Source organism: Blennius ocellaris (genome assembly GCF_963422515.1).
Source record: "Blennius ocellaris genome assembly, chromosome: 9".
Lineage (NCBI taxonomy): Eukaryota > Metazoa > Chordata > Actinopteri > Blenniiformes > Blenniidae > Blennius > Blennius ocellaris.
The window spans coordinates 9072322-9098312 of NC_137658.1; the positions used below are offsets into that span (position 1 = coordinate 9072322).

The 25991-nt window shown below is 40.2% G+C and overlaps 5 protein-coding genes across 5 annotated transcripts; all 5 read right to left on the reverse strand.

The window, feature by feature from the left end:
- Positions 1–544: 544 nt before the first annotated feature.
- LOC308134700 (protocadherin alpha-3-like) lies at positions 545–2920 on the reverse strand (the record flags this gene model as incomplete). The annotated part of the gene is made up of 1 exon (XM_080502473.1): positions 545–2920. One exon carries the CDS (start codon positions 2918–2920, stop codon positions 545–547), a length of 2376 nt encoding a protein of 791 aa, XP_080358599.1.
- Positions 2921–4130: 1210 nt separating this feature from the next.
- LOC308134701 (protocadherin alpha-3-like) lies at positions 4131–10106 on the reverse strand (the record flags this gene model as incomplete). Its single annotated transcript, XM_080502474.1, has 3 exons — positions 4131–4139; positions 4351–5373; positions 8784–10106. The coding sequence occupies 3 exons, from the start codon at positions 10104–10106 to the stop codon at positions 4131–4133; spliced, it is 2355 nt and encodes a 784-aa protein (XP_080358600.1).
- An 801-nt stretch (positions 10107–10907) lies between these two features.
- Positions 10908–16044, reverse strand: LOC308134702 (protocadherin alpha-8-like; the record flags this gene model as incomplete). Its single annotated transcript, XM_080502475.1, has 3 exons — positions 10908–12008; positions 15155–15555; positions 15933–16044. The coding sequence occupies 3 exons, from the start codon at positions 16042–16044 to the stop codon at positions 10908–10910; spliced, it is 1614 nt and encodes a 537-aa protein (XP_080358601.1).
- Positions 16045–16476: 432 nt separating this feature from the next.
- Positions 16477–25979, reverse strand: LOC308134703 (protocadherin gamma-B5-like; the record flags this gene model as incomplete). Its single annotated transcript, XM_080502476.1, has 4 exons — positions 16477–16543; positions 17569–17942; positions 18753–18860; positions 25293–25979. The coding sequence occupies 4 exons, from the start codon at positions 25977–25979 to the stop codon at positions 16477–16479; spliced, it is 1236 nt and encodes a 411-aa protein (XP_080358602.1).
- Positions 20064–24461, reverse strand: LOC308134603 (protocadherin alpha-8-like; the record flags this gene model as incomplete). Its single annotated transcript, XM_080502375.1, has 4 exons — positions 20064–20081; positions 20722–23076; positions 23622–23806; positions 23906–24461. The coding sequence occupies 4 exons, from the start codon at positions 24459–24461 to the stop codon at positions 20064–20066; spliced, it is 3114 nt and encodes a 1037-aa protein (XP_080358501.1).
- Positions 25980–25991: the final 12 nt, after the last annotated feature.

Sequence of the window (25991 nt, forward strand, 5' to 3'; positions counted from 1 at the left end):
ACCCGCAGCACAAATATTTGAAAGAGATGAACGACAATTTCAGGTTTCAAGTCAAGCAAGAATAAATCGTTAACAAGGAGCAATCGCCAATTGACTGGTTGATTAGATCGAGTCAATGAGTTTATTAGTCTGGAATTAAAACTTTGAATCGATGATGAAACTGTAAACTAACGCTCATAGGTGCTTGGGCCTTTTAATTTGTATTCATCCGAGCTAAATGAAACTTAGAAATGTATATACAATATGAATAGGTTATTTGTATGTTAGGACGCAAACAATATGCACACAGTGAAAAGACAATTAGCACAACAGACAGCTTAATCATCAAAGCTAAGTGTTGGTTACATGATGAGTAACACTTAAAATCCTTATATTGTATTGTATTGATATTTAAAAACGGAAAGTTAAAGCAGACCGAAAATCAACGGTAAAATGTCTGCCAGCACTGGTTGATGTTTGCACAGCGGCTTTTCGCAAACAGTCGAATCAGTGATGAGCAACACATGTTAAAAAAAAATAAAAAATCTTGACGTCCGACATTATTTTACTTTTTTTTAAGGCATCTTACCTCTTCAGATGTCCTTCGCCTGTCAGGGAGTACCAGTGTATTTGCATGGCTGCCAGGAACTATAGTAGATCCAATACTCATCCTGGGCCCAACCAGCATGTATCGTTTATCTCCAGATCTGTACTGAATGCTGTGACACAGTGTCCCATCATAGTTTGTTTCTTGTAAATATTTAGATGTATAGTCTGTGGATTTGGAGCACTGCATTGCAATCAGTACTATGATACTGATGAGGAAAAGCACAGAAACGGAGCCCAAAGTTATCATGAGGTAAATAATCAAATTATTATCATCATCATCCCGCGCTGAACTTTTCACGTCAGAAGCTGCAAACGCCTCTTTGGGTTCCACAAGTTTGGCAATCACAGTAGCTGTTGCTGACAGTGAAACATTTCCATTGTCTTTGACCAGTATGACCAGTTTGTGTTCAGCCTCGTCTGTCTCTGTGAAAGAACGAAGTGTCCTGATCTGTCCCGTGTAGCGGTCCAAACCAAAGAGACTGTGGTCAGTAACTTCCTGCAGTGAGAACAACAACCAGCCGTTATATCCTATATCAGCGTCATAGGCTCTGACTTTAGTCACCAAATGTCCTGCGTTGACGTTGCGGGGAATCTCCTCCACACCTTCAGCAGAGCCGTTGGAGCTGAGTGGATACATGATGACTGGAGCGTTGTCGTTCTGATCCAGAATGAACACGTTGACTGTAACATTGTTACTTAGTGGCGGAGTTCCTGAATCTGTGGCCAAAACTTGGAAATGGAAGGTTTTCAGAGTCTCAAAGTCGAAACTTTTTAGGGCAAGAATGTCCCCATTGTTCGAGTTTATGTTTAGAAATGATGTGAATTTATTTTCATTACCGTCATCTCGTATAACTTGATATGAAATTCGTGCATTTTCACTCTCGTCACAATCAGATGCCGTCACTGAAAACACAGACGCTCCTGGATTGTTACCCTCAATGACATAAAAGGTATAAGGGCTAAGTGAAAACTCTGGTTTGTTGTCATTCACATCTGACACCACAACACTTATTGTCTTCTCAGATGATAATGGAGGTTGGCCTGCATCTTTTGCAGTTATTGTCAGGTCATATTTTGACTGTATCTCCCTATCAAGATGTGATTTGGTCACTAAAGAAAACATTTTATCTTTCAGGGATGGTGATAAAGTGAATGGAACATCTGCATTTAAACTGCATATAACTTGTCCATTAACATCAGAGTCATAGTCATTTACACTGATCAGAGCAACTGTTGTTCCTGGTCTGGAGTCTTCTGAGACCGAGCTGGAAAAAGATGTAATCTCGATTTCAGGGGCATTATCATTCACATCCACTATCTTAATCATTACGCTTTTTTCTGTAGTGAGAGGAGCGAGCCCTTTGTCTGATGCCTGAATCTCAAGTTCAAATTCGTCAGTCTCTTCAAAGTCAATTAAATTGTTAACCATTATATGTCCTGTGAGAGGATTGATTTGAAAAATGTTCAATATATTCTTATTCATACTCTTACCGAAAGAATATACCACATGTCCGTTAGGGCCCTCATCTAAATCTGTTGCATTTACTTGTATGACTGTTGTTCCAATTGGGGCATTTTCATTGAGGCTCACGGAATAAACATCTTTTGAAAAACTTGGTACGTTATCGTTGACGTCTAAAACCTGGACTTGAATTCTTATATTTCCAGATTTCTGTGGTTTACCCCCATCTACTGCAGTTAATATCAGAGAATGGCTTGCAGCAGTTTCCCTGTCTAGCGGTTTTTGAATTACTAATATTGGTATTTTACCATCACCCCGTTTTTCTTTAACTTCTAAACGAAAGTGATCGTTTTGGCTCAGTTTATATTGCTGCACGGAAAACTGGCCGCTGTCAAGATCTTGTGCAGGTTTTAGTTGAAATCTCGCTCCGGGCAACACTGATTCTGAAATCTCCAGCGTATTATCTTCTTCTGGAAATGTGGGTGAATGGTCATTTACATCTCGGACTTCAACTTCAACATAATGTACCTCCAATGGGTTTTCGAGCACAGTTTTCAGATTTATCACACATGAACTGCTTTGCGTGCACACTTCTTCTCTGTCAATCTTCCGGTTCACGTACAGAATGCCGTCGTTTTGGTTCACGCGGAAATGAGGGTGCGCATCACCAGACACAATGCGATACTTTCGGTTTTTCAGAGTGCCTTTGTCCAGTCCCAGATCTTTTGCAATGTTTCCAACCACAGTTCCTTCATTAACTTCCTCTGAAATGGAGTACCTCTGAGCTGTGGCCACACTCCAAAACAGGACAGCGACAACGCATCCAACCAGACATCCTCGCGTTTGATGCTTGAAATCCCTTTGTTCCATTGTCAAATCAGAAAAAAAATCACCAATCCATCACAAAAATAAAAGCCGCGATTGTAAATATCGGAGACTTTCCCCGCCGTCCTACATGAGCAAAAATAACACCAAACAAGATTTTCACATCAGGAGAAACATCATCCAATACGACTGAGCAACACTGACGCGAGACTGGTGGAAAAAAAAGGTGGAACCACAAAGCGTTGATGATAACCCCGTTGGCTGCTCTCTTTCTATATTATACTGACACCATGCGACCGGATTTGATTTTCAGTGATATTGTATTCTAACATATATTATCATTGAAGTAAAACAAATGATTTGTCCGTATGCTGATACCGAAAAGCAATAATCGGTTTGGCTCTACCAGGACATACCACATTTATTCAAATCAAACCCATCAACAAGGCCACCGTTCAGTATCTTCGACAAATTTTATAATCCGGGAAAGCAATACGTATTATTTCTTTCATAATCTTGTATCGTTTCAATTACGTGTGTACACATGTATATTTGTTTTAGTTACATGTGATAAGTAACCCATTTATAATTGTCCAGAAATAATTTCAGCACCGAGGACAGAGGCTGAATGGAAGCCAACAAGTTCAGGGGACCTGGTTTCACAGAGTTTTTCCCATGTTTCTTAATTATTCCTGCTCATGAAAACCCGCAGCCCAATTACCTGTTTTTGATTTTTTAATTAGATGAGAGATAATGTCAGGTTTAACGTCAGACATGAAAATAAATAAATAATTAAGAAGAAAGCATTGTCAATGACTGCTTGAGTAAATACTAGCCATGAATTTATGACGCTCCCACTGCAAAACTCCAGTTTTTGTGAATACTGTTATACCCGTTAAATATTATTCGTATCACCACCTAAGCTGAATCACATATATATAACAACATGGGCAGTGAAGTTGTTTTTTTTCTTCCCAAATTATTTGCAGTGGAATTAAAACACAGAAGTCCATAATATAAGAGTAAACATAATGCCCTTGTAGTGCTTGGGTTTTTTTGTTTGGATTCATCAAAGCCCACCAAAATAAGGGTCCAATGTAAATATTCAATATGGAAAGATAACTGAATATTGGTACAGTTGTATATGGGGATAGAACTGATACACACGCTAAGAGAAGGCGCTTTCAACACCACGGACAGTGTTGTACAATTCAATAATCACAAGGGAAAGGAGAGTGAGTAATATTGAAATTCCTCACATTGTCTCAAGTGTAAAAACGAACAGTTAGAGCACACGAAAATGCAACGATCATAGCCTGTAATCATAGCCTGCAGTTTGCTTTTTGCAAAGACAGCGACTTTTCACCAACAGTGGGAACAGTGATTTGCGCACACGTTAAAAACAACAACAACAACAACAACAACAAAAATAAACCTTAACTTTTGAACATTATTTTATTTCAACGGCATCTTACCTCCTCAGATGTCCTTCGCCTATCAGGCAGTACCAGTGTATTTGCATGGCTGCCAGGAACTATAGTCGATCCAATACTCATCCTGGGTCCAACCAACATGTATCGTTTATCTCCAGATCTGTACTGAATGCTGTGACATAATGTTCCATCATAATTAGTCTCTTGTAGATATTTAGACGTATAGTCTGTGGATTTGGAGCATTGCATTGCAATAAGCACAATGACGCTGATGAGGAAAAGTAAGGAAACTGATCCCAAAGTTATCATCAGGTAAAAAGTCACATTACTGTCTTCATCGCCCAGTGCTGCACTTTTCACGTCAGAAGCTGCAAAAGCCTCTTTGGGTTCCACAAGTTTGACAATCACAGTGGCTGTTGCTGACAGTGAAACATTCCCATTGTCCTTGACCATTATGACCAGTTTGTGTTCAGCCTCGTCTGTCTCTGTGAAGGAACGCAGTGTCCTGATCTGTCCTGTGTAGCGGTCCAAACCAAAGAGACTGTGGTCAGTAACTTCCTGCAGTGAAAACAACAACCAGCCGTTATATCCTATATCAGCGTCATAGGCTCTGACTTTAGTCACCAGGTGTCCTGCGTTGACGTTGCGGGGAATCTCCTCCACACCTTCAGCAGAGCCGTTGGAGCTGAGTGGATACATGATGACTGGAGCGTTGTCGTTCTTATCCAGAATGAACACGTTGACTGTGACGTTGTTGCTTAGTGGCGGAGTTCCTGAGTCTGAGGCTACAATTTGGAACTGGAAAGTTTTTCGACTCTCAAAGTCAAAACTTTTCAGGGCAGTAATTTCGCCACTGTCGGAGTTTATGTTTAGAAATGATGTGAATTTATTTTCATCACCATTATCTCTGTTAACTTGATATGAAATCCGTGCATTGTCATTCTCGTCGATATCAGATGCGCTCACCGAAAACACAGACGCTCCGGGATTGTTACCCTCTGTGACATAGAAGGTATAAGGGCTCAAGGAAAACTGTGGTTTGTTATCATTCACATCTGATACCATTAGATGTATCGTCTTTTCGGATGTTAACTGAGGTTGACCGGCATCCTTTGCCGTAATTGTCAAAACATAATTTGACCGTTTTTCTCTGTCCAGGGGTGATTTGGTCGTTAATGAAAACATTTTATCTTTTAACGATGGAGTTAACGTGAACGTGACGTCATCGTTTACGTTACAAATAACCTTTCCATTAAGTCCAGAGTCTAAGTCATTCACACTTATCAGAGCAACTGTAGTTCCAGGTCTGGAATCTTCAGGTATTGATTTTGAAAATGAGGTAACTTCAATCTCGGGTGCATTATCATTCGCATCCACTATTTTAATAATGACGCTTTTTTCCGTTGTCAGAGGAGCAATACCTTGGTCTGATGCCTGAATTTCGATTTCATATTCGTCATTTGTTTCATAGTCTATCTCACCTTTAACTGTTACTTCGCCTGTAATGGGATTGATGTCGAAGAGATCCAGAATGTTTTGACTCATACTACTGCTAAATGAGTAAATAATCTCCCCATTAGGACCTTCATCCATATCAGTCGCGTTCACTTGTATAACTGATGTGTCGATTGGAGCATTTTCATTGAGGGTCGCGGAATAAACATCTTTTGAAAAAACTGGAACATTGTCGTTAACGTCCAATACTTTTACAATAATGTTCATAGTTCCAGATTTAGGAGGCTTGCCTCCATCCAACGCTGTTAGTATTATTGAATGACTTCCAGTATTTTCCCTGTCCAAAGGTTTTTTAATGACCAATATTGGTATTTTGCCATCACCACGTTTTTCTTTAACTTCCAAACGAAAATTATCGTTTTGGTTTAGTTTGTATTGCTGCACAGAAAACTGACCGCTATCACGGTCGAGTGCGGGTTTTAACTGGAATCTTGCTCCGGGTAACACGGACTCTGAAATCTCCAGTCTTTTATCCTTTTCTGGAAATATTGGCGAATGATCATTTATATCGAGTACTTCCACCTCAATATAATGGACCTCTAGTGGGTTTTCCAGCACGGTTTTCACATTTATTACGCAGGAAATACTTTGCGCACACACCTCCTCTCGATCAATCTTTCGGCTCACGCACAGAATTCCGTCGTCAATTAAATTGAAAAGCGTATCTGCATCACTGGAAACAATCCGATATCTTCTGTTTCTCAGAGTGCCCTTATCCAGTCCCAGATCTTTTGCTATGTTTCCAACCACAGTTCCTTCCTTAACTTCCTCTGAAATCGAGTACCTTATTTGAGCCGAAACGGCACCGCACAGCAGCACAGCGACAACACATCCAGCCAGACATCCCAGCGTTTGATGCTTGCAGTTCCTTTGTTCCATTGTCAAATATAAAACCAGGATCAATCCATCACAACGAAGACAAGCAGGATTGGAAATATGAAAGCCTTCCCCTTCCCTTTTGCAAAAGTAACAGCAGCCGGAATATCCTCTCAAGCAGCCATTCAAAAAGCTGAGCTAGCATTCGAGCGAGTGTTTTAAAGAGCTCGAACCACAAAGAAATGACGACACCTCTGTTTGCTTGTAACGTTTGATATTGCGCTGACACCATGCGGCCACAATGAAGCACATTTCACATTTTTGTGTGTTGTTTAAAAATGAAAGTCTTACACCTTGCTTTCATGTCTGATCATTCAAACCCGTCTGACAGAATGAAAAAAATATTCCAGTTGTAATATTGTTCGTAATAGAAGGAGCTCCAAATTCTGCCAAACAAAAACAATCTAAATACCGAACAACCAGATATTTAGATGTATGACCACATCTTTCATATAGTTTGCTTATGATGTATTCTGTCAGTGTTTTGTGTTTATTTTGTAAGCTTTCATTTGTACGTTTTATTTGATATTCAAAAAATATATATTTTAAATAGCGAGTTCATTTTTAATCAAAATGGAAAATCGTTAAAATGGACTAGAACCGCATAGGATCCAAGATACTTAGATTAATTTACATTAGTTATTGTTAAGATCTGAAAGTTTGTCTGCGTAAAGAATTGTTTGTATTGTGGACGATGCATACATGTCGACAATGCATTATGTAAAACATTAAAGAGTGGAGACGAACACAAATGACCACTATTTAAAAACAAATGACAAATAATAATAATGAAATAACAAACGAGTACAACTAATGGCTGTGTGACTCATGATGGAATATTTGAAAAACGTCTAATGCCACACAAATGTAAAGTGTGGAGTATTTTCATATGTCAACTTCTCTAGCGACATTACAGTTGATTGAATGAATATGAGGCAAATAATAAACTTTGCCTATGGAATGTTCGTTTAAATTTCCAGGACCATGGACAGCGACGGTGGCCTACAACTTTCAGTTTATATCAAAGCAGCAAATTACAGCTTCATCTTAGAGTGCCTTACCTCTTCGGATGTCCTTCGCCTATCAGGGAGCACAAGTGTATTTGCATGGCTGCCAGGAACTATAGTAGATCCAATGCTCATCCTGGGTCCAACCAACATGTATCGTTTATCTCCAGATCTGTACTGAATGCTGTGACACAGTGTCCCATCATAGTTTGTCTCTTGTAAATATTTAGATGTATACTCTGTGGATTTGGAGCACTGCATTGAGATCAGTACAATAATACTGATAATGAAAAGTAGAGAAACTGCTCCCAAAGTGATCATCAAATAAAAGCTGACATTGTCCTCCTCATCCACTTTTGCTGCACTTTTCACATCAGAAGCTGCAAAAGCCTCTTTGGGCTCCACAAGTTTGATAGTCACAGTGGCTGTTGCTGACAGTGAAACATTCCCATTGTCTTTGACCAGTATGACCAGTTTGTGTTCAGCCTCGTCTGTCTCTGTGAATGAACGAAGTGTCCTGATCTGTCCCGTGTAGCGGTCCAAACCAAAGAGGCTGTGGTCAGTAACTTCCTGCAGTGAGAACAACAACCAGCCGTTATATCCTATATCAGCGTCATAGGCTCTGACTTTAGTCACCAAGTGTCCTGCGTTGACGTTGCGGGGAATCTCCTCCACACCTTCAGCAGAGCCGTTGGAGCTGAGTGGATACATGATGACTGGAGCGTTGTCGTTCTGATCCAGAACGAATACGTTGACTGTGACGTTGTTACTTAGTGGCGGAGTCCCAGAATCTGTGGCTACAACTTGGAAATGGAAAGTTTTCAGAGCCTCAAAGTCGAAACTCCTGAGGGCCATAATATCCCCGTTTTCTGAGTTTATGTTGAGAAATGATGCTATTTTATTTTCTAAATTTGCATCCCTGTAAACATGATATGAAATTAGCGCATTGTCGTTCACATCACGATCAAACGCTTTGACAGAGAACACAGATACGCCTGGTTCATTCGCTTCAGTGATATAAAAAGTATATGGGCTTTGTTCAAACTCCGGTTTGTTGTCATTCATATCTGACAGCACAACATTGACGGTCTTTCTGGATGTTAACGGAGGATCACCGGCATCTTTTGCCGTTATTGTTACATCATATTGTGGCTGTTTCTCTCGATCCAGAGGTTCTTTGGTCACTAAAGAGAACATGTTATCTTTTAATGATGGTGTTAGAGTGAATGGAACATCTGCATTTAAAGTACACACGACTTTTCCATTAAGTCCAGAGTCTAGGTCATTCACACTGATTAGAGCAACTGTTGTTCCAGGTCTGGAATTTTCAGGGATCGAGCTTGAAAAGGAAGTTACCTCAATCTCAGGTACATTATCATTCACGTCAACTATTTTTATGATCACACTTTTTTCTGTGGTCAGAGGAGCGGTACCTTTGTCAGATGCCTCGATTTCAATTTCATATTTGTCCTTCTCCTCATAATCTAACAATCCTTTCACAGTCAACTCACCTGTTAGAGAATTTATATCAAATAGCTTTAATATATTTGGATTCATGGTGCTGCCAAATGAGTAAACTATTTCTCCATTAGTCCCATCATCAAAATCCGTTGCATTCACTTGTATTACTACTTCACCCACTGGAGTATTTTCATCAACCCTCGCTAAATAATCCTCCATCAAGAAAACAGGTGCATTGTCATTAATGTCCAAAACCTTTATTTTAATGTCGATAGATCCTGTTTTAGCCGGTTTACCCCCATCGAGGGCCGTCATTTTAAGAGAATGACCCCTTGCAGTTTCCCTGTCTAAAGATTTTTTCACAATTAGTATTGGTATTTTGCCATCTTCCCCTTTATCTCTGACTTCTAAGCGAAAATGATCACTTTGACTTAGTTTATACTGCTGCACTGAAAACTGACCGCTGTCTGGATCCCGTGCAGGCTTTAACTGAAATCGCGCCCCAGGCAAGACAGACTCCGAAATCTCCAGTCGTTTTTCTTTCTCAGGGAAAGTTGGTGAATGATCATTAATATCGAGCACTTCCACGTCTACGTAATGCACCTCAAGCGGGTTTTCGAGCACAATCTTGACATTCATCACACATGAGCTGCTTTGCGCGCACACCTCCTCTCGGTCAATTTTCCGGCTCACGTACAGAAAACCATCGGCGTGGTTTATGTTGAATAAGGGATTCACATCACTGGAAACAGTTCGGCACCTCCTGTTTTCCAGAGTATTTTTGTCCAATCCCAGATCTTTCGCTACGTTTCCAACCACAGTTCCTTCACTGACTTCCTCTGAAATAGAATATCTCAATTGTGCCTCGGTGATACTCCACAATAACGCAGCGACAACGCATCCAGCCAACAATCCTCGTTGGCATTTTCTTTGTTCCATGGTCAAATGCGAAATAATCGCTAATCCATCACTATGGCAAAGCCGGCTTGGAGAAATAAGAGGACATTCCTTCAAGGGAATATTCCAATATTGCGTAGTCCAAAATAACAGCAGCTACTTTGTGTTTTAAGGGAAGCAGTAACGTCTTGAAAGGCTGTGTTAATCCTGAAATGAGAGTTGTCTGGAGGCGGAACCGCAACGCAAAGAAGACAAGCCTCCGCGGTGTTGAATTTCAATATTGCACTGACACCTTGCGACCACATATGGTGCAGCTGAAAATTCAACTGGTTTAATGGCATGAAAACATATTGAGAAGATTTTTAAAATGCATCACCGACAGAAATCTGGAATACAACAATTTCAAGAGATGCATTTAAATATTGCAGGAAAATAACAGCTTCTAAAGCTCTATATATTTGGAAAATATATATATATATATATTTTTTATCACAAAAGAATAAAGTACATACCATGTCTCACATAAAGAACTCATACAAGTGGCCATCTTGTACTTTCCAACAAACAAGCCTCTAGATTAGATTAAATAATGAAGGCAGGGGCAATACAATAACCAGGTACAGGGAAGTAACTGAAACTCCAAACCTGACAACAGACTTCAACACCATGATTCTACCTGACCAGTATCAGTGGATGCAAATACACACAATATTCAATTGTCAATGAGTACATCTGATCGATATTGTATAATCACGAAATGTTCCTGAGGTGAGATGGCTTTTATCATGATTAGTACAAACAACAACATGTTCGGCAAATTGAGCAGACTGTACAAACATGTATTTAAATATACCTTACCTCTTCAGATGCCCTCCTTCTGTCAGGGAGCACAAGTGTATTTGCATGACTTCCAGGCACTATAGTAGATCCAATACTCATTCTAGGTCCAACCAACATGTAACGTTTATCTCCTGATCTGTACTGAATGCTGTGACACAGTGTTCCATCATAATTAGTCTCTTGCAGATATTTTGAAGTATAGTCTGTGGATTTGGAGCACTGCATTGCAATTAGAACGATGATGCTTATCAGAAAAAGTACAGAAACTGCGCCCAAAGTGATTATCAAATAAAATGTGACATTGTCCTCCTCATCAACGTTTGTTGCACTTTTCACATCAGAAGCTGCAAAAGCTTCTTTGGGTTCCACAAGTTTGACAATCACAGTAGCTGTTGCTGACAGTGAAACATTCCCATTGTCTTTGACCAGTATGACCAGTTTGTGTTCAGCCTCGTCTGTCTCTGTGAATGAACGAAGTGTCCTGATCTGTCCTGTGTAGCGGTCCAAACCAAAGAGGCTGTGGTCAGTAACTTCCTGCAGTGAGAACAACAACCAGCCGTTATATCCTATATCAGCGTCATAGGCTCTGACTTTAGTCACCAAGTGTCCTGCGTTGACGTTGCGGGGAATCTCCTCCACACCTTCAGCAGAGCCGTTGGAGCTGAGTGGATACATGATGACTGGAGCGTTGTCGTTCTGATCCAGAATGAACACGATGACTGTGACGTTGCTGCTCAGTGGAGGAGTTCCTGAATCTGTGGCAACAACTTGGAACTGGAAAGTTTTCAGAGTCTCAAAGTCGAAACTTTTCAGTGCCACAATATCTCCGGTTTCAGAGTTTATGTTAAGGAATGAAGCAAATTTATTTTCTCCACTCCCACTTCTTAAAATATTGTAGTTAATGATGGCATTATTGTTTTCGTCGTGATCAGATGCTTTAACTGCAAACATAGAAATCCCTGGCATATTTGCCTCGTTGACATAAAAAATATAAGGGCTCCGAGAGAACACTGGACTGTTGTCATTTACATCTGACACCAAAACAGTTATTGTCTTCTCAGAGGATAACGGAGGTTGGCCAGCATCTTTTGCAGTTATTGTCAGGTGATATTCTGACTGCTTCTCCCTGTCCAGTGGCGATTTGGTCACTAATGAAAATAGTTTTTCTTGCAAAGATGGCGATAAAGCAAAATGAACATCGTCACCTATCGAGCAAGTGACTTTTCCATTAAACCCGGAGTCTAAATCATTCACACTGATAAGAGCAACTGTAGTTTCAGGTCTGGAATCTTCAGCAATAGAACTGGAAAATGAGGTCACCTCTATCTCAGGCACGTTATCATTTACATCAATTATTTTAATAATCACGCTTTTCTCTGTTGTAAGAGGAACCATACCTTTATCCGATGCCTGAATCTCTATTTCATACCTATCTTTTTTCTCATAGTCTATTAAACCTTTCACAATAATTTCCCCAGATAGTGGTTTTATATCAAACAGATTCCATATATTTTGATTCATACTTTTGCTGAATGAATATATTACATCTCCATTTGGACCATCATCGAAATCTGTTGCATTCACTTGTATCACTAATGTGTCTACGGGAGTATTTTCTTGTAGTGTCACCGAGTAAACATCTTTTGTGAAAATTGGGGCATTATCGTTAACATCTAGAACGTTTACTATAATGTTCATATTTCCTGATTTCGGGGGTTTACCGCCGTCCAAGGCAATCAGTACTAATGAATGGCTTTCGACAAGCTCCCTGTCTAGATGTTTTTGAACAATCAGTATCGGTATTTTACCATCTTCGCCTTTATCTTTAACTTCTAAGCGAAAATAATCGTTTTGGCTGAGTTTATATTGCTGCACTGAAAAGTGACCACTATCTGGATCTCGCGATGGTTTTAATTGAAATCGGGCTCCGGGCAACACGGACTCTGAAATATCCAGAGTTGTTTTTTCTTCCTGGAAGAACGGAAAGTGGTCGTTCACGTCAAGCACTTCCACTCCAATGTAGTGGACTTCCAGAGGATTTTCTAGCACAGTTTTCAGATTCATCACACAGGAACTGCTTTGTGCGCACACCGCTTCTCGGTCAATCTTCCGGCTGACATACAGTACACCTTCGTGGTTTACATTGAACAGAGGATGTGCATCACTAGTAACAATCCGATATTTCCTGTCCTTCAGAGTGCTTTTGTCTAATCCAAGGTCTTTCGCTATGTTTCCAACAACAGTACCTTCACTGACCTCTTCGGCAATTGTGTATCTTAGTTGCGCTGAGGCAGCGCTCCACAAAATCACAAACATAAAGCATCCGATCGCATGTCCACGCAGCCATCCTGTCTGCCGTTTTCCTTGTTCCATTATCAGTCCCCAAGAAATCATAAAACAATCACACGGGCTGTATTGTCGTCATAATATTTGAATCCAAATCGCTATAGGCACATAGTCAATCCCAGCTTTCATACGGAAAAATACGAAAAACCGAACCTTCACAAAAAATGGAAAATCCTCGGTCTGCTAATGCTGAAGGGAAAATGTGGAGAAGGGGTGGAACCACAATGCTGTTACATCATGATCGTCAGAGGATGACTTTTTATGTCATACTGCCACCACGCGAGTTTTCGTCTCAGTGCAGATATCTGTAAGCCACGGCACATTTTACTTAACTGTAGTGCAAATACGTCGTATAACAATAACAATAACAATAATAATAATAATAATAATAATAATAATAATAATAATAATAATAATAATAATAATAATAATAATAATAATAATAATAATAATAATAATAATAATAATAATACCAAAACAGAAAATCTAATTCTATGTTAAATACCAAACACAACATAATCCATTACTTTGTAATTAATAGCAATAATTAAGAGACTGGTTTTCCAACATTTTGATCAGAAGGCCAAGCAAACACTTTCAGCACCACGGACAGCGACCGTTAAGCCGAATTGGCTGAAAGTCCGACAAAAACTGTTGTTTTTTTCTGATTGTCTCACCAAACAATTTACAAATAGAGCACTTTTACATTTAATCTTGAAGGCCAATTCCAAACACCCACTACAAAAGCTTTGCTGTTACATGAACAAACTAAATGAGCACTTTTTCCACTGTCATTTTGTAATTTATATGTGCCTTACCTCCCCAGATGTTCTTCTTCTGTCAGGGAGTACCAGTGTATTTGCATGACTTCCAGGGACTATTGTAGATCCAATACTCATTCTCGGTCCCACTAACATGTAACGTTTATCTCCAGATCTGTACTGAATGCTGTGACACAATGTCCCGTCATAATTTGTCTCTTGTAAATATTTAGATGTGTAATCCGTGGATTTGGAGCACTGCATTGCAATCAGCACAATGACACTGATGAGAAACAGTAATGATACGGATCCCAAAGTAATCATCAGGTAAAAGGTGACATTGTCCTCCTCGTCTATTTTTGCTGCACTTTTCACATCAGAAGCTGCAAAAGCCTCTTTGGGCTCCACGAGTTTGACAATCACAGTAGCTGTTGCTGACAGTGAAACGTTCCCATTGTCTTTGACCAGTATGACCAGTTTGTGTTCAGCCTCGTCTGTCTCTGTGAAGGAACGAAGTGTCCTGATCTGTCCTGTGTAGCGGTCCAAACCAAAGAGACTGTGGTCAGTAACTTCTTGCAGTGAGAACAACAACCAGCCGTTATATCCTATATCAGCGTCATAGGCTCTGACTTTAGTCACCAAGTGTCCTGCGTTGACGTTGCGGGGAATCTCCTCCACACCTTCAGCAGAGCCGTTGGAGCTGAGTGGATATATGATGACTGGCGCGTTGTCGTTCTGATCCAGAATGAACACGTTGACTGTAACATTGTTGCTAAGTGAGGGCGTTCCTGAATCTGTGGCTACAACTTGGAACTTGAAAGTTTTCAGAGTCTCAAAGTCGAAGCTTTTCAGCGCCAATATATCACCGTTTTCAGAGTTTATGTTTAGGAACGAGGACACTGTGTTACCACTATTGGTGTCTCTCATAATATGATATGAAATAACTGAATTTTCGCCTTCGTCGTGGTCAAATGCTTTTACCGAAAATACCACAGCTCCTTGAATGTTATTCTCAGTAATGTAAAATGTATATGGAGTTAACACAAATTCAGGAATATTGTCATTTACATCAGATACGACGACGCTTATTTTCTTCTCGGTTGAATAGGAAGGGTCACCTGTATCCTTTGCGATAACTGTCACATCATATTGAAAACATTTCTCCCTGTCTAACAGTGACTTGGTTACAACGGCATACATGTTTTCTTGCAATGATGGAGACAATGTAAAAGGAACTTCCTCTTTAATTGTGCAAATTACTTTGCCATTTGTTCCAGAGTCTAAATCACTCACACTAATGAGTGCCACTGTAGTTCCTGTTTTAGAATCTTCTTTGATGGAGCTGGAAAATGAAGTCACTTCTATATCAGGTGCGTTGTCATTGACGTCAATAACTTTTATAATCACGCTTTTGTCGGTTGTCAGAGGTACTTGCCCCCTATCAGAAGCCTGAATGTCAAGTTCATATGTTGAGCTTTTCTCAAAATCAATTTCACCGGTTACTTTAATTTCACCCGTGTTTTCATCTATACTAAATAGCTCCTCTAATTTTGAATCAACTTCGTTACCAAATGAGTACACAATCTCACTGTTTGCCCCCTGGTCCAAATCACTTGCATTTACTTGAATTACTATAGTGCCCACGGGCACATTTTCTTTAATTGTTGTGGAATACAAATCTTTGATAAATACAGGTGAATTGTCGTTAACATCAATTACATCTACAATGATTTCTATATCGCCAGATTTCACTGGCTTGCCGCCATCAGTTGCTGTTAGACGCAGTTTATGTTTGGCGGCTGTCTCTCGATCTAACTGCTTTTGTAGGATTAAAAACGGTACTTTACGGTCGTCACCACGATCTTTGACTTCGACTCTGAAATATTCATTAATGCTGAGTTTATATTGCTGGATGGAAAACTGGCCAACATCTGGATCTCGCGCAGCCTGTAGTTGAAATCTCGCTCCCGGTAAAGCCGATTCGGATATTTCAAGGCGTTTCTCTTTTTCGGGAAAAACGGGTGAATGATCATTTATATCAAGTATTTCAACGGCCACGTAGTGAATTTCTAGTGGGTTTTCTAACATTGTTTTCAGGTTGATCAAGCAGGGACTGGCACGTTCACAAACCTCCTCTCTGTCTATCCTTCGTTTAAGGTACAGGTTACCATCATTTTCATTCACTTGAAATGGTGGCTCGGATGATCCTGTAACGATGCGATATCCTCTGTTTTTGAGTGCGCCCTTGTCTAGCCCCAAATCCTTCGCTATATTCCCGACGACGGTTCCTTCCTGACCCTCCTCATACAAGGAATATCTGATTTGTGCCGAAGCAGCGCTCCACAAAACATTCCAAACTAACAGGAAGAAAAACCAGCACCGTGGCTCCCTGAAGGGTTTCCGTCCTCTTTGTTCCATGTCGTGAAGAAAAAACAACGCAATAGTCCATTAAATAGATGTAATTGTCAAAGCTTCATCGGTGTTTGAGCCTCGGGGCTGGCGCGGTACCAGTTCGGATTTTGAGCAATCTGTCTTTAACAAAAACACGATCTTTTTTGTCATGAGCGACCGGAACAGCTATGAATGAAATGAACTGCTTGGTTCAAATGCAGCTCGTGACGTAGAATAAAGACTGAAACACTGAACTGCACTGACACCAAGTGCTGAAACTGGTAATACATAAAACAGGTGCAATATGAGACAGCTTGAAATCATCTTGATGTGTACTATCTTTACAAACGAGACTCTATGAATTGGGCTGAACTTGTACTATTATTATTATTATTATTATTATTATTATTATTATTATTATTATTATTATTATTATTATTATTATTATTATTATTATTATTATTATTATTATTATTATTATTATTATTATTATTATTATTATTATTATTATTATTGTTGTTGTTGTTGTTGTTGTTGTTGTTGTTGTTGTTGTTGTTAAGCAAAGATCAATTAATAGGTCCAAAAAAGGCACACTGAAACATATGATAATCACAATCTGTTTTTTAACGCAACACCGAAAATAGCTGGTCAGAAAAAACGGACATAAATCAGCACTAAGGATTGAGTAATTTGACTTTCGCAAAGCTGCAAGCCCAGAAGCAAATCAACATTTACTATCGCAAACAAAACACATTGCGGTTGTCTTCTTCAAAAATAGTCTTACCTCTCCAGATGGACGCCTCCTATCCGGTAGCACAAGTGTATTAGCATGACTTCCAGGGACAATAGTAGATCCAATACTCATTCTAGGTCCAACCAGCATGTATCGTTTATCTCCAGATCTGTACTGAATGCTGTGACACAGTGTCCCATCGTAATTAGTCTCTTGTAGATATTTAGACGTATACTCTGTTGATTTGGAGCACTGCATTGCGATTAGTACAATGATGCTGATCAGAAAAAGCACAGAAACTGATCCCAAAGTTATTATTAGGTAAAAAGTCACATTGTCATTTTCGTCGTGTGTTGCTGCGCTTTTCACATCAGAAGCTGCAAAAGCCTCTTTGGGCTCCACAAGTTTGACAATCACAGTAGCTGTTGCTGACAGTGAAACATTCCCGTTGTCTTTGACCAGTATGACCAGTTTGTGTTCAGCCTCGTCTGTCTCTGTGAATGAACGAAGTGTCCTGATCTGTCCTGTGTAGCGGTCCAAACCAAAGAGACTGTGGTCAGTAACTTCCTGCAGTGAGAACAACAACCAGCCGTTGTATCCTATATCAGCGTCATAGGCTCTGACTTTTGTCACCAGGTGTCCTGCGTTGACGTTGCGGGGAATCTCCTCCACACCTTCAGCAGAGCCATTGGAGCTGAGTGGATACATGATGACTGGAGCGTTGTCGTTCTGATCCAGAATGAACACGTTGACGGTGACGTTGTTGCTGAGTGATGGAGTTCCAGAATCTGTAGCTATGACTTGGAACTGGAAAGTTTTCAGAGTTTCAAAGTCGAAACTTTTCAGCGCCAGTATATCTCCATTTTCAGAATTTACATTTAAAATAGAGGTCAGCTTTGCTCGTCCTGCCTTTTCCCTCAAGATATCATATGAAATTAGAGCATTACTGCCGTCATCACCGTCACGAGCTGTCACTGATAGAATTGCCACTCCTGGGCTATTATTCTCACTTATGTAAAATGTATATGGATTTTCGGAGAATTGTGGGCTGTTGTCATTCACATCGGACACAATGATTTTTATAGTTTTTTCCGATGATAAAGGGGGTTCACCTGCGTCCTTTACGTTAATTGTTACATTATATTCAGATTGTTGCTCTCGGTCTAAAGACTGCTTTGTTACTAGCGAATACATGTTATTTTGTAAAGATGGCGTGAGTAAAAAAGGGAGATCCTGACTCACGTAACACATCACTTTCCCGTTAAGACCGGAATCAGAGTCCTTTACACTAATCAAAGCTACTGTCGTTCCAGGTTTGGAATCTTCAGGTAGTGCATGTGAAAATGAGGTCACTTCAATCTCAGGTGCATTGTCATTTACGTCCACAATATTGATGACTACGGTTTTGTCTGTTGTCAACGTGGCTGCGCCCTTGTCGGATGCTTGGATGTCTATTTCATATCTCTCACTTTCCTCAAAATCTATAACCCCTACTACTCTCAGTTCCCCTGTCACTTGATTCAATTCAAAATGTTTGCGAGCCCGTGCATCCACATCATTACCAAAAGAGTATATTACCTCTCCGTTTGAACCTTCATCCAAATCTGTTGCATTTACTTGGATAACAGTCATTCCAATAGGGGGATTTTCGCTCAAGCGGACATTATATGAATCCTGAGTAAAAACAGGAGGGTTATCATTCACATCGGAAACGTTAACAATGATAGTCATGTTGCCGGACTTTGGAGGTTTGCCTCCATCAAAGGCTGTCAATAGCAGCACATGTGTCTTGGCAGATTCTCTGTCTAGTGGCTTTTGGAGAACTAAACTTGGTGTTTTACGGTCCTCACCGCGGTCTTTAACTTCGAGACGAAAATGTTCACTGTGACTCAACTTATACTGCTGAATAGATAATGATCCACTATCAGCATCGCGTGCAGCTTGTAACTGAAATTTTGCTCCTGGTAATGCAGATTCGAAAATCTCTAAAATCTTTTTGTTTTCGGGGAATAGTGGTGCGTGATCATTTACGTCTATTATTTCGACCGCAACGTAGTGGACCTCCAGGGGGTTTTCTAATACTGTTTTTAAATCGATAAGACAAACCTTGCTTCTGTCGCACATTTCCTCTCTGTCAAGCTTTCGGTTCACATACAATATACCATCATTCTGATTTACGCGGAATGGAGGCTCCGTTGATCCGTAGACAATGCGGTACCTCCGCTCTTTCAATGTCGCCTTGTCAAGACCCAAATCCTTAGCGATATTTCCAACAACAGTTCCTTCTTGAACTTCCTCAGAAATTGAATATTTTAATTGCGCTGAAACGTTGCTCCAAAGTTGAACCAAAATCATTAGAGATACGCTCCATTTTCTTCGAGATCTCCACCTTTGGCATCGTCTTTGTTCCATTGTGAAAAAAGGAATCCTTCAGCCAGTCACGGATTTCAAAGATGTATCCTTCTTTACCACGTATAACTTTCCAGTGCATATCACAATCCAAACAATATAGAAAACAGAGTTTCTAATGCGCTGCTATCGTATATTGGCGCTTTAAGCAAATAAAAGGGTTTTTCAGCTGGCAATGAGAGAAAGGGGATGGGTCTTATGAATACGACGGAAACTACTGACAATGGTATTTGGTGTTATAGTGACATCAAGTGAATGAGGATTACTATTGCAACAACACATCATCAGTAGGGTTAAACTAACGGCGGTCTAATACCAGCTCATGTTCCCTATTTGTGGGTGAACAATCCAACGCTTGGTGAATTCTGCTTCGCAATAATAGGAAGAGCGGATATCTTAGGATCAAAAAACCACGTCGCTATGAACCCTTAGCCGCCACAAGTCAGTAATCCCTGTGATAACTTCCCCCACATCCCCTGCTTAAAACCCCAAAATCAGAATGATCTTGAGGCCCCGCTTTCACGGTCTGTATTCATACTGAAAATCAAGACCAAGCGAGCTGTTGCTCTTCTATACACCGCAGCAATATGTAGTAGCCAATGCACAATGACCCAATGTGTGAAAAATGTCCACCTCATAACGAGAAAAAACTACAACAACAAAGTACTGCTATATAAAAGTTTATGAATTTTAAATGTGTTTTTAAATGATCCCGAAATCTATTTTTAATAGAGGAGCGCTTTATTACATCTGTTGATTTTTGTGGTTTTACTCAAACAAATACATTTCGCAAAAAAAAAAAAAAGCACATTCGTGTTTTAGTACCATGGAGAGCGCAAACAGCCTTAATACAGCGCTATGTAGGAAGAAGTACCGTGATGTAAATAAACTACACAATGCTATTTTGGACTGAGTTTAGACAGTTCCAAACACGCCAACAATTCTGCAGAGTTTTAGGCATCGGTCACGATGAGTCTGAACAAGAGTTCAAACATTTCCATGCAACATTCAAAATAACATTTCCATATTAAAATAATGTCTTTAGTTCTCAGTCAAAGATACAATGTATCTCCCACACATGTAGTACATTTTGAAGTTGTGAGTTTATACCAGAACACAATGCATTGCACACACATGATTATGAAAATAGAAAGAATAGTTTGCTTGTACGTCTTACCTCTTCAGTAGCTCTTCTCCTATCAGGGAGCACTAGTGTATTTGCATGGCTGCCAGGAACTATAGTAGATCCAATACTCATTCTAGGTCCAACCAACATGTAACGTTTATCTCCAGATCTGTACTGAATGCTGTGACACAGTGTTCCATCATAATTTGTCTCTTGCAGATATTTAGAAGTATAGTCTGTGGATTTGGAGCACTGCATTGCAATCAGTACAATAATACTGATAATGAAAAGTAGAGAAACTGCTCCCAAAGTGATCATCAAATAAAAGCTGACATTGTCCTCCTCATCCAGTTTTGCTGCACTTTTCACATCAGAAGCTGCAAAAGCCTCTTTGGGCTCCGCAAGTTTGACAATCACAGTAGCTGTTGCTGACAGTGAAACATTCCCGTTGTCTTTGACCAGTATGACCAGTTTGTGTTCAGCCTCGTCTGTCTCTGTGAATGAACGAAGTGTCCTGATCTGTCCTGTGTAGCGGTCCAAACCAAAGAGGCTGTGGTCAGTAACTTCCTGCAGTGAGAACAACAACCAGCCGTTATATCCTATATCAGCGTCATAGGCTCTGACTTTAGTCACCAAGTGTCCTGCGTTGACATTGCGGGGAATCTCCTCCACACCTTCAGCAGAGCCGTTGGAGCTGGGTGGATACATGATGACTGGAGCGTTGTCGTTCTGATCCAGAATGAACACGTTGACTGTGACGTTGTTGCTGAGTGGCGGAGTTCCAGAATCTGTGGCTACAACTTGGAACTGGAAAGTTTTAATAGTCTCAAAGTCGAAACTTTTCATCGCCGAGATATCTCCGTTTTCAGAATTGATGCTGAGACTGACTGACTGTATTTTAGCACTCTCTTTCCCACCTCTGAATATATGATATAAAATACGAGCGTTATCACCCTCATCTCGATCTGATGCCCTCACGGAAAATAAAACGGCTCCGGGCGAGTTGTTTTCAGTAACATAAAATATGTAAGGGCTCTCTGAAAACACTGGACTGTTGTCGTTCACATCTGACACAGCAATAGTAATACTTTTCTCAGAAGACAGTGACGGCATACCTGCGTCTTTTGCTATAATTCTAACATCATAGGTCGCTTGCTTTTCTCTGTCGAGCACTGATTTTGTAACTATGGAATACATGTTGTCCTGTGTCGAAGGTGATAGCGTAAAAGGCACATCTTCAATAAATGAGCAAATAACTTTCCCGTTCAGACCCGAGTCTTCATCAACTACACTGATTAAGGCAACGGTGGTTCCGAGTCTTGCATTTTCTGGAATTGTCTTTGAAAACGATGTGATTTCTATCTTGGGAATGTTATCGTTTAAGTCAACAATATTCACCATCACAATCTTGTCTGTCCTTAAAGGAGCTGGTCCTTTATCGGATGCTTGGATATCAATTGCATAGCTTTCCTCTAATTCAAAGTCTAACAGATTTTCGATAATAATTTCGCCTGTATTCGGGTCAACATGAAAAAGTTCACGTATCCTGGTGTTCACATTGCTTCCAAAAGAATATATAATATCACCATTGCTTCCTTCGTCTAAATCAGACGCATTTACTCTTATAATAGTCGTGCCAATGGGGGCGTTTTCATCTACACTAACTGAATATACGTCCTCACTGAAGATGGGCATATTATCATTTACATCTAAAACATCAACAATAATTATGGTTGTGCCCGATTTACTTGGTTTTCCTCCATCAAAAGCGGAAAGAAGCAATTTATGAATTCTCTTTGTTTCCCTGTCTAGCGTCTTCAATAAAACCAGTGTCGGGATTTTTCCATCTTTTCCGCGATCTTTGACTTCCAACCGAAAATGATCATTCGGACTGAGTTTATACTCCTGCACCGAAAACTGACCGACATCAGGGTCCTGCGCTGCCTGCAGTTGGAGACGCAAGCCTGGCAAAACTGATTCGGATATTTCAAGATGTGACTCTTTTGTTAGGAAGGTAGGAGAATGATCGTTTATATCCAGGACCTCCACGGTCACATAATGAATTTCAAGGGGATTTTCAAGCACCGTTTTCAGATTAATCAAGCACACGCTGCTCCGCTCACAAACCTCCTCCCTGTCAATTATACGATTAACATATAATAATCCATCGTTTTGGTTTACGTGAAAAAACGACTCCAACAAGCCTTCAACCACTCGACATCCTCTCTCTTTTAACGTATTCTTCTCTAAGCCCAAATCCTTTGCAATGTTCCCGACGACAGTTCCTTCTTTAACTTCCTCGGCGATTGAATATCTGATCTGTGCTGAAGTGCGGCTCCACAGTAACATTGAAGAAACAATGAAAGCGACCCACCGCCATTGCACTTTCGATACGGCTCGTTTCTGCTTCATATCGAGGAGATAAAAACACGTCCTTCTGATTCAAAATACCATATTGATTGCGAGATGAATTGCATGTACAAAAAATGTAGTATGTCCACTTTCCAGTAGTGTTAAATCAAAATTGTAAAATCCACTGTGAGTGCGCGGGGAGCTATCCAATGTGAAAACTGAAAACTCATCCCACTAACCGGAGGAGCATCAGCTCTGTCTACAAACACATATATGTACAAACAGTGACACCAAGTGACCATGTTCTGCAACAAAGATCATGCTTGAGGAAAACAATACATTTTGAAATACGGTGAATTTCAGTACTCATTGCTCACAGTAAATGTCATGTCATTCAGACTTTTATAAAGGAAAGTAACCCGTGAGCATTCCAGAACCATGGACAGCAACATCGCACAGAGTTGATCGGCGAATCATTATCCACTACAGCAGAAAACGACTTCAATGTATATATCTTGTTTGTTTGTTTTTTTCAGTTTTGTTTGTAATACTATTAAAGTGTTAATAGCATGGTGAATCACAACATTTACTTATCTTACCTCTTCAGAGGTTCTCCTTCTGTCAGGTAGCACAAGTGTATTTGCATGGCTGCCAGGGACAATGGTAGATCCAATACTCATCCTGGGTCCAACTAACATGTAACGCTTGTCTCCAGATCTGTACTGAATGCTGTGACACAGTGTTCCGTCATAATTGGTCTCTTGGAGATATTTGGAAGTATAGTCTGTTGATTTGGAGCATTGCATTGCAATCAAGACTATAATGCTGATCAGGAAAAGTACAGAAACTGCTCCCAAAGTTATCATCAGGTAAAATGTGATACCGTCCTCCTCATCGAGTGTTGCTGCACTTTTCACGTCAGAAGCTGCAAAAGCTTCTTTTGGCTCCACCAGTTTGACAATCACAGTAGCTGTTGCTGACAATGAAACATTCCCATTGTCTTTGACCAGTATGACCAGTTTGTGTTCAGCCTCGTCTGTCTCTGTGAAGGAACGAAGTGTCCTGATCTGTCCTGTGTAGCGGTCCAAACCAAAGAGACTGTGATCAGTAACTTCCTGCAGTGAGAACAACAACCAGCCGTTATATCCTATATCAGCGTCATAGGCTCTGACTTTAGTCACCAAGTGTCCTGCGTTGACGTTGCGGGGAATCTCCTCCACACCTTCAGCAGAGCCGTTGGAGCTGAGTGGATACATGATGACTGGAGCGTTGTCGTTCTGATCCAGAATGAACACGTTGACTGTGACGTTACTGCTTTGTGACGGAGTTCCTGAATCTGTGGCTAAAACTTGGAATTTGAAAGTTTTCAGAGTCTCAAAGTCGAAACTTTTCAATGCAGTAATGTGTCCGCTCTCAGAATTCACATTTAGGAAAGACATAATGTCACCCTGACTACCTTCTCTTACAATGTCATATGAAATGGCTGCATTTTCATTAATATCGATGTCATTTGCGCTAACAGAAAATATAAATTTTCCAGCAATATTATTTTCTACCAGATAAAACTCAAATGGATTTTGTAAGAATGTTGGACGGTTGTCATTGACGTCGGATATTTGAATGTTCAGAGTTTTGTAAGTGGACAAGGGAGGTTCGCCACAATCCGTTGCTTTAACTGTTATTTCATAATGTGACATCTTCTCTCGATCTAAAATTCCCTTTGTTACAACTGAATATGTGTTTTCTTTGTATGAAGGTTTTAACTCAAAAGGAATATCATCGGTTATGCTTGAAATAATTTTTGCATTAACACCAGAGTCTTTATCCGTCACACTAATGAGTGATATTATAGTGCCTGGCTTTGAATCCTCGGACACTGTGTTCGACAGGGATGTGACTTCTATTTCTGGTGCATTATCATTAATATCTTTTATTTTAACAATGACTCTGGATCTGCTTGTTAATGGTGGCGTTCCTTTGTCGGACGCTTGTACATCTAATTTATACATTTCGGAGTCCTCAAAATCCAACTTTTCTTTAAGTGTGATTTGTCCACTTACGCTATTTAATTCAAATATTTCAAAAACTTTACGTGCGAGTGTTTTGCTGAAACTGTATTCTATGTCACCATTCGCCCCTTCGTCTGGATCTATTGCTTTCACTGCAGTAATTGTCGTACCAATTGAGACATTTTCATATACTTCCACTTGATAGGAATTATGGCTAAAATTCGGACGATTATCATTAATATCAATAACAATAATGGAAACATTCAATGTCCCCGATCTCGGGGGTTTACCGCCATCTAGTGCTGTTACACAAAGCATATGTTTATTTTTTTGTTCTCTGTCTAAGGATTTTTTCAACACTAAAAATGGTATTTTGTCCTCATCACTCTGACTACTTTCAATGTCGAAGTGATCATTAGACGTTATTGTATATGTACGGATGGAGTTAATTCCAGCATCGGGATCTCGGGCTGCGTGTAGTTCAAACCGAGTTCCCGGAGATGTGTTTTCCGCTATTTCAAATGATTGTTCCCTTTCAGAGAAACTGGGGGAGTGATCATTCACATCAGTAATTTCCACAACGACATAATGTATTTCCAAAGGATTTTCGACAAGAATTTTGAGCTCAATCTGACATGCACCGCTTCCCTGACACAATTCCTCTCTGTCGATTTTTTTACGGACCTGCAGAGAACCTTTGTCCGGGTTGACCTCAAAGAAAGCGTCTTTAGATCCAGACACAACGCGGAACCGTCGATCAGTGAAAGATGATTTGTCTACACCAAGATCCTTCGCAACATTTCCAACAAAAGTTCCCTCTTTCATTTCCTCTGGAATAGAATATCTCAGTTCCGCCATAGCCTGTCTCCCACAGAAGAGCAGCAAAGAGAAGAGAAAGGCACTAAACCAGCTGCCGTCGCTGGATCGTCTTCGGATTCCGCCCCACATCCTTGTAGCACA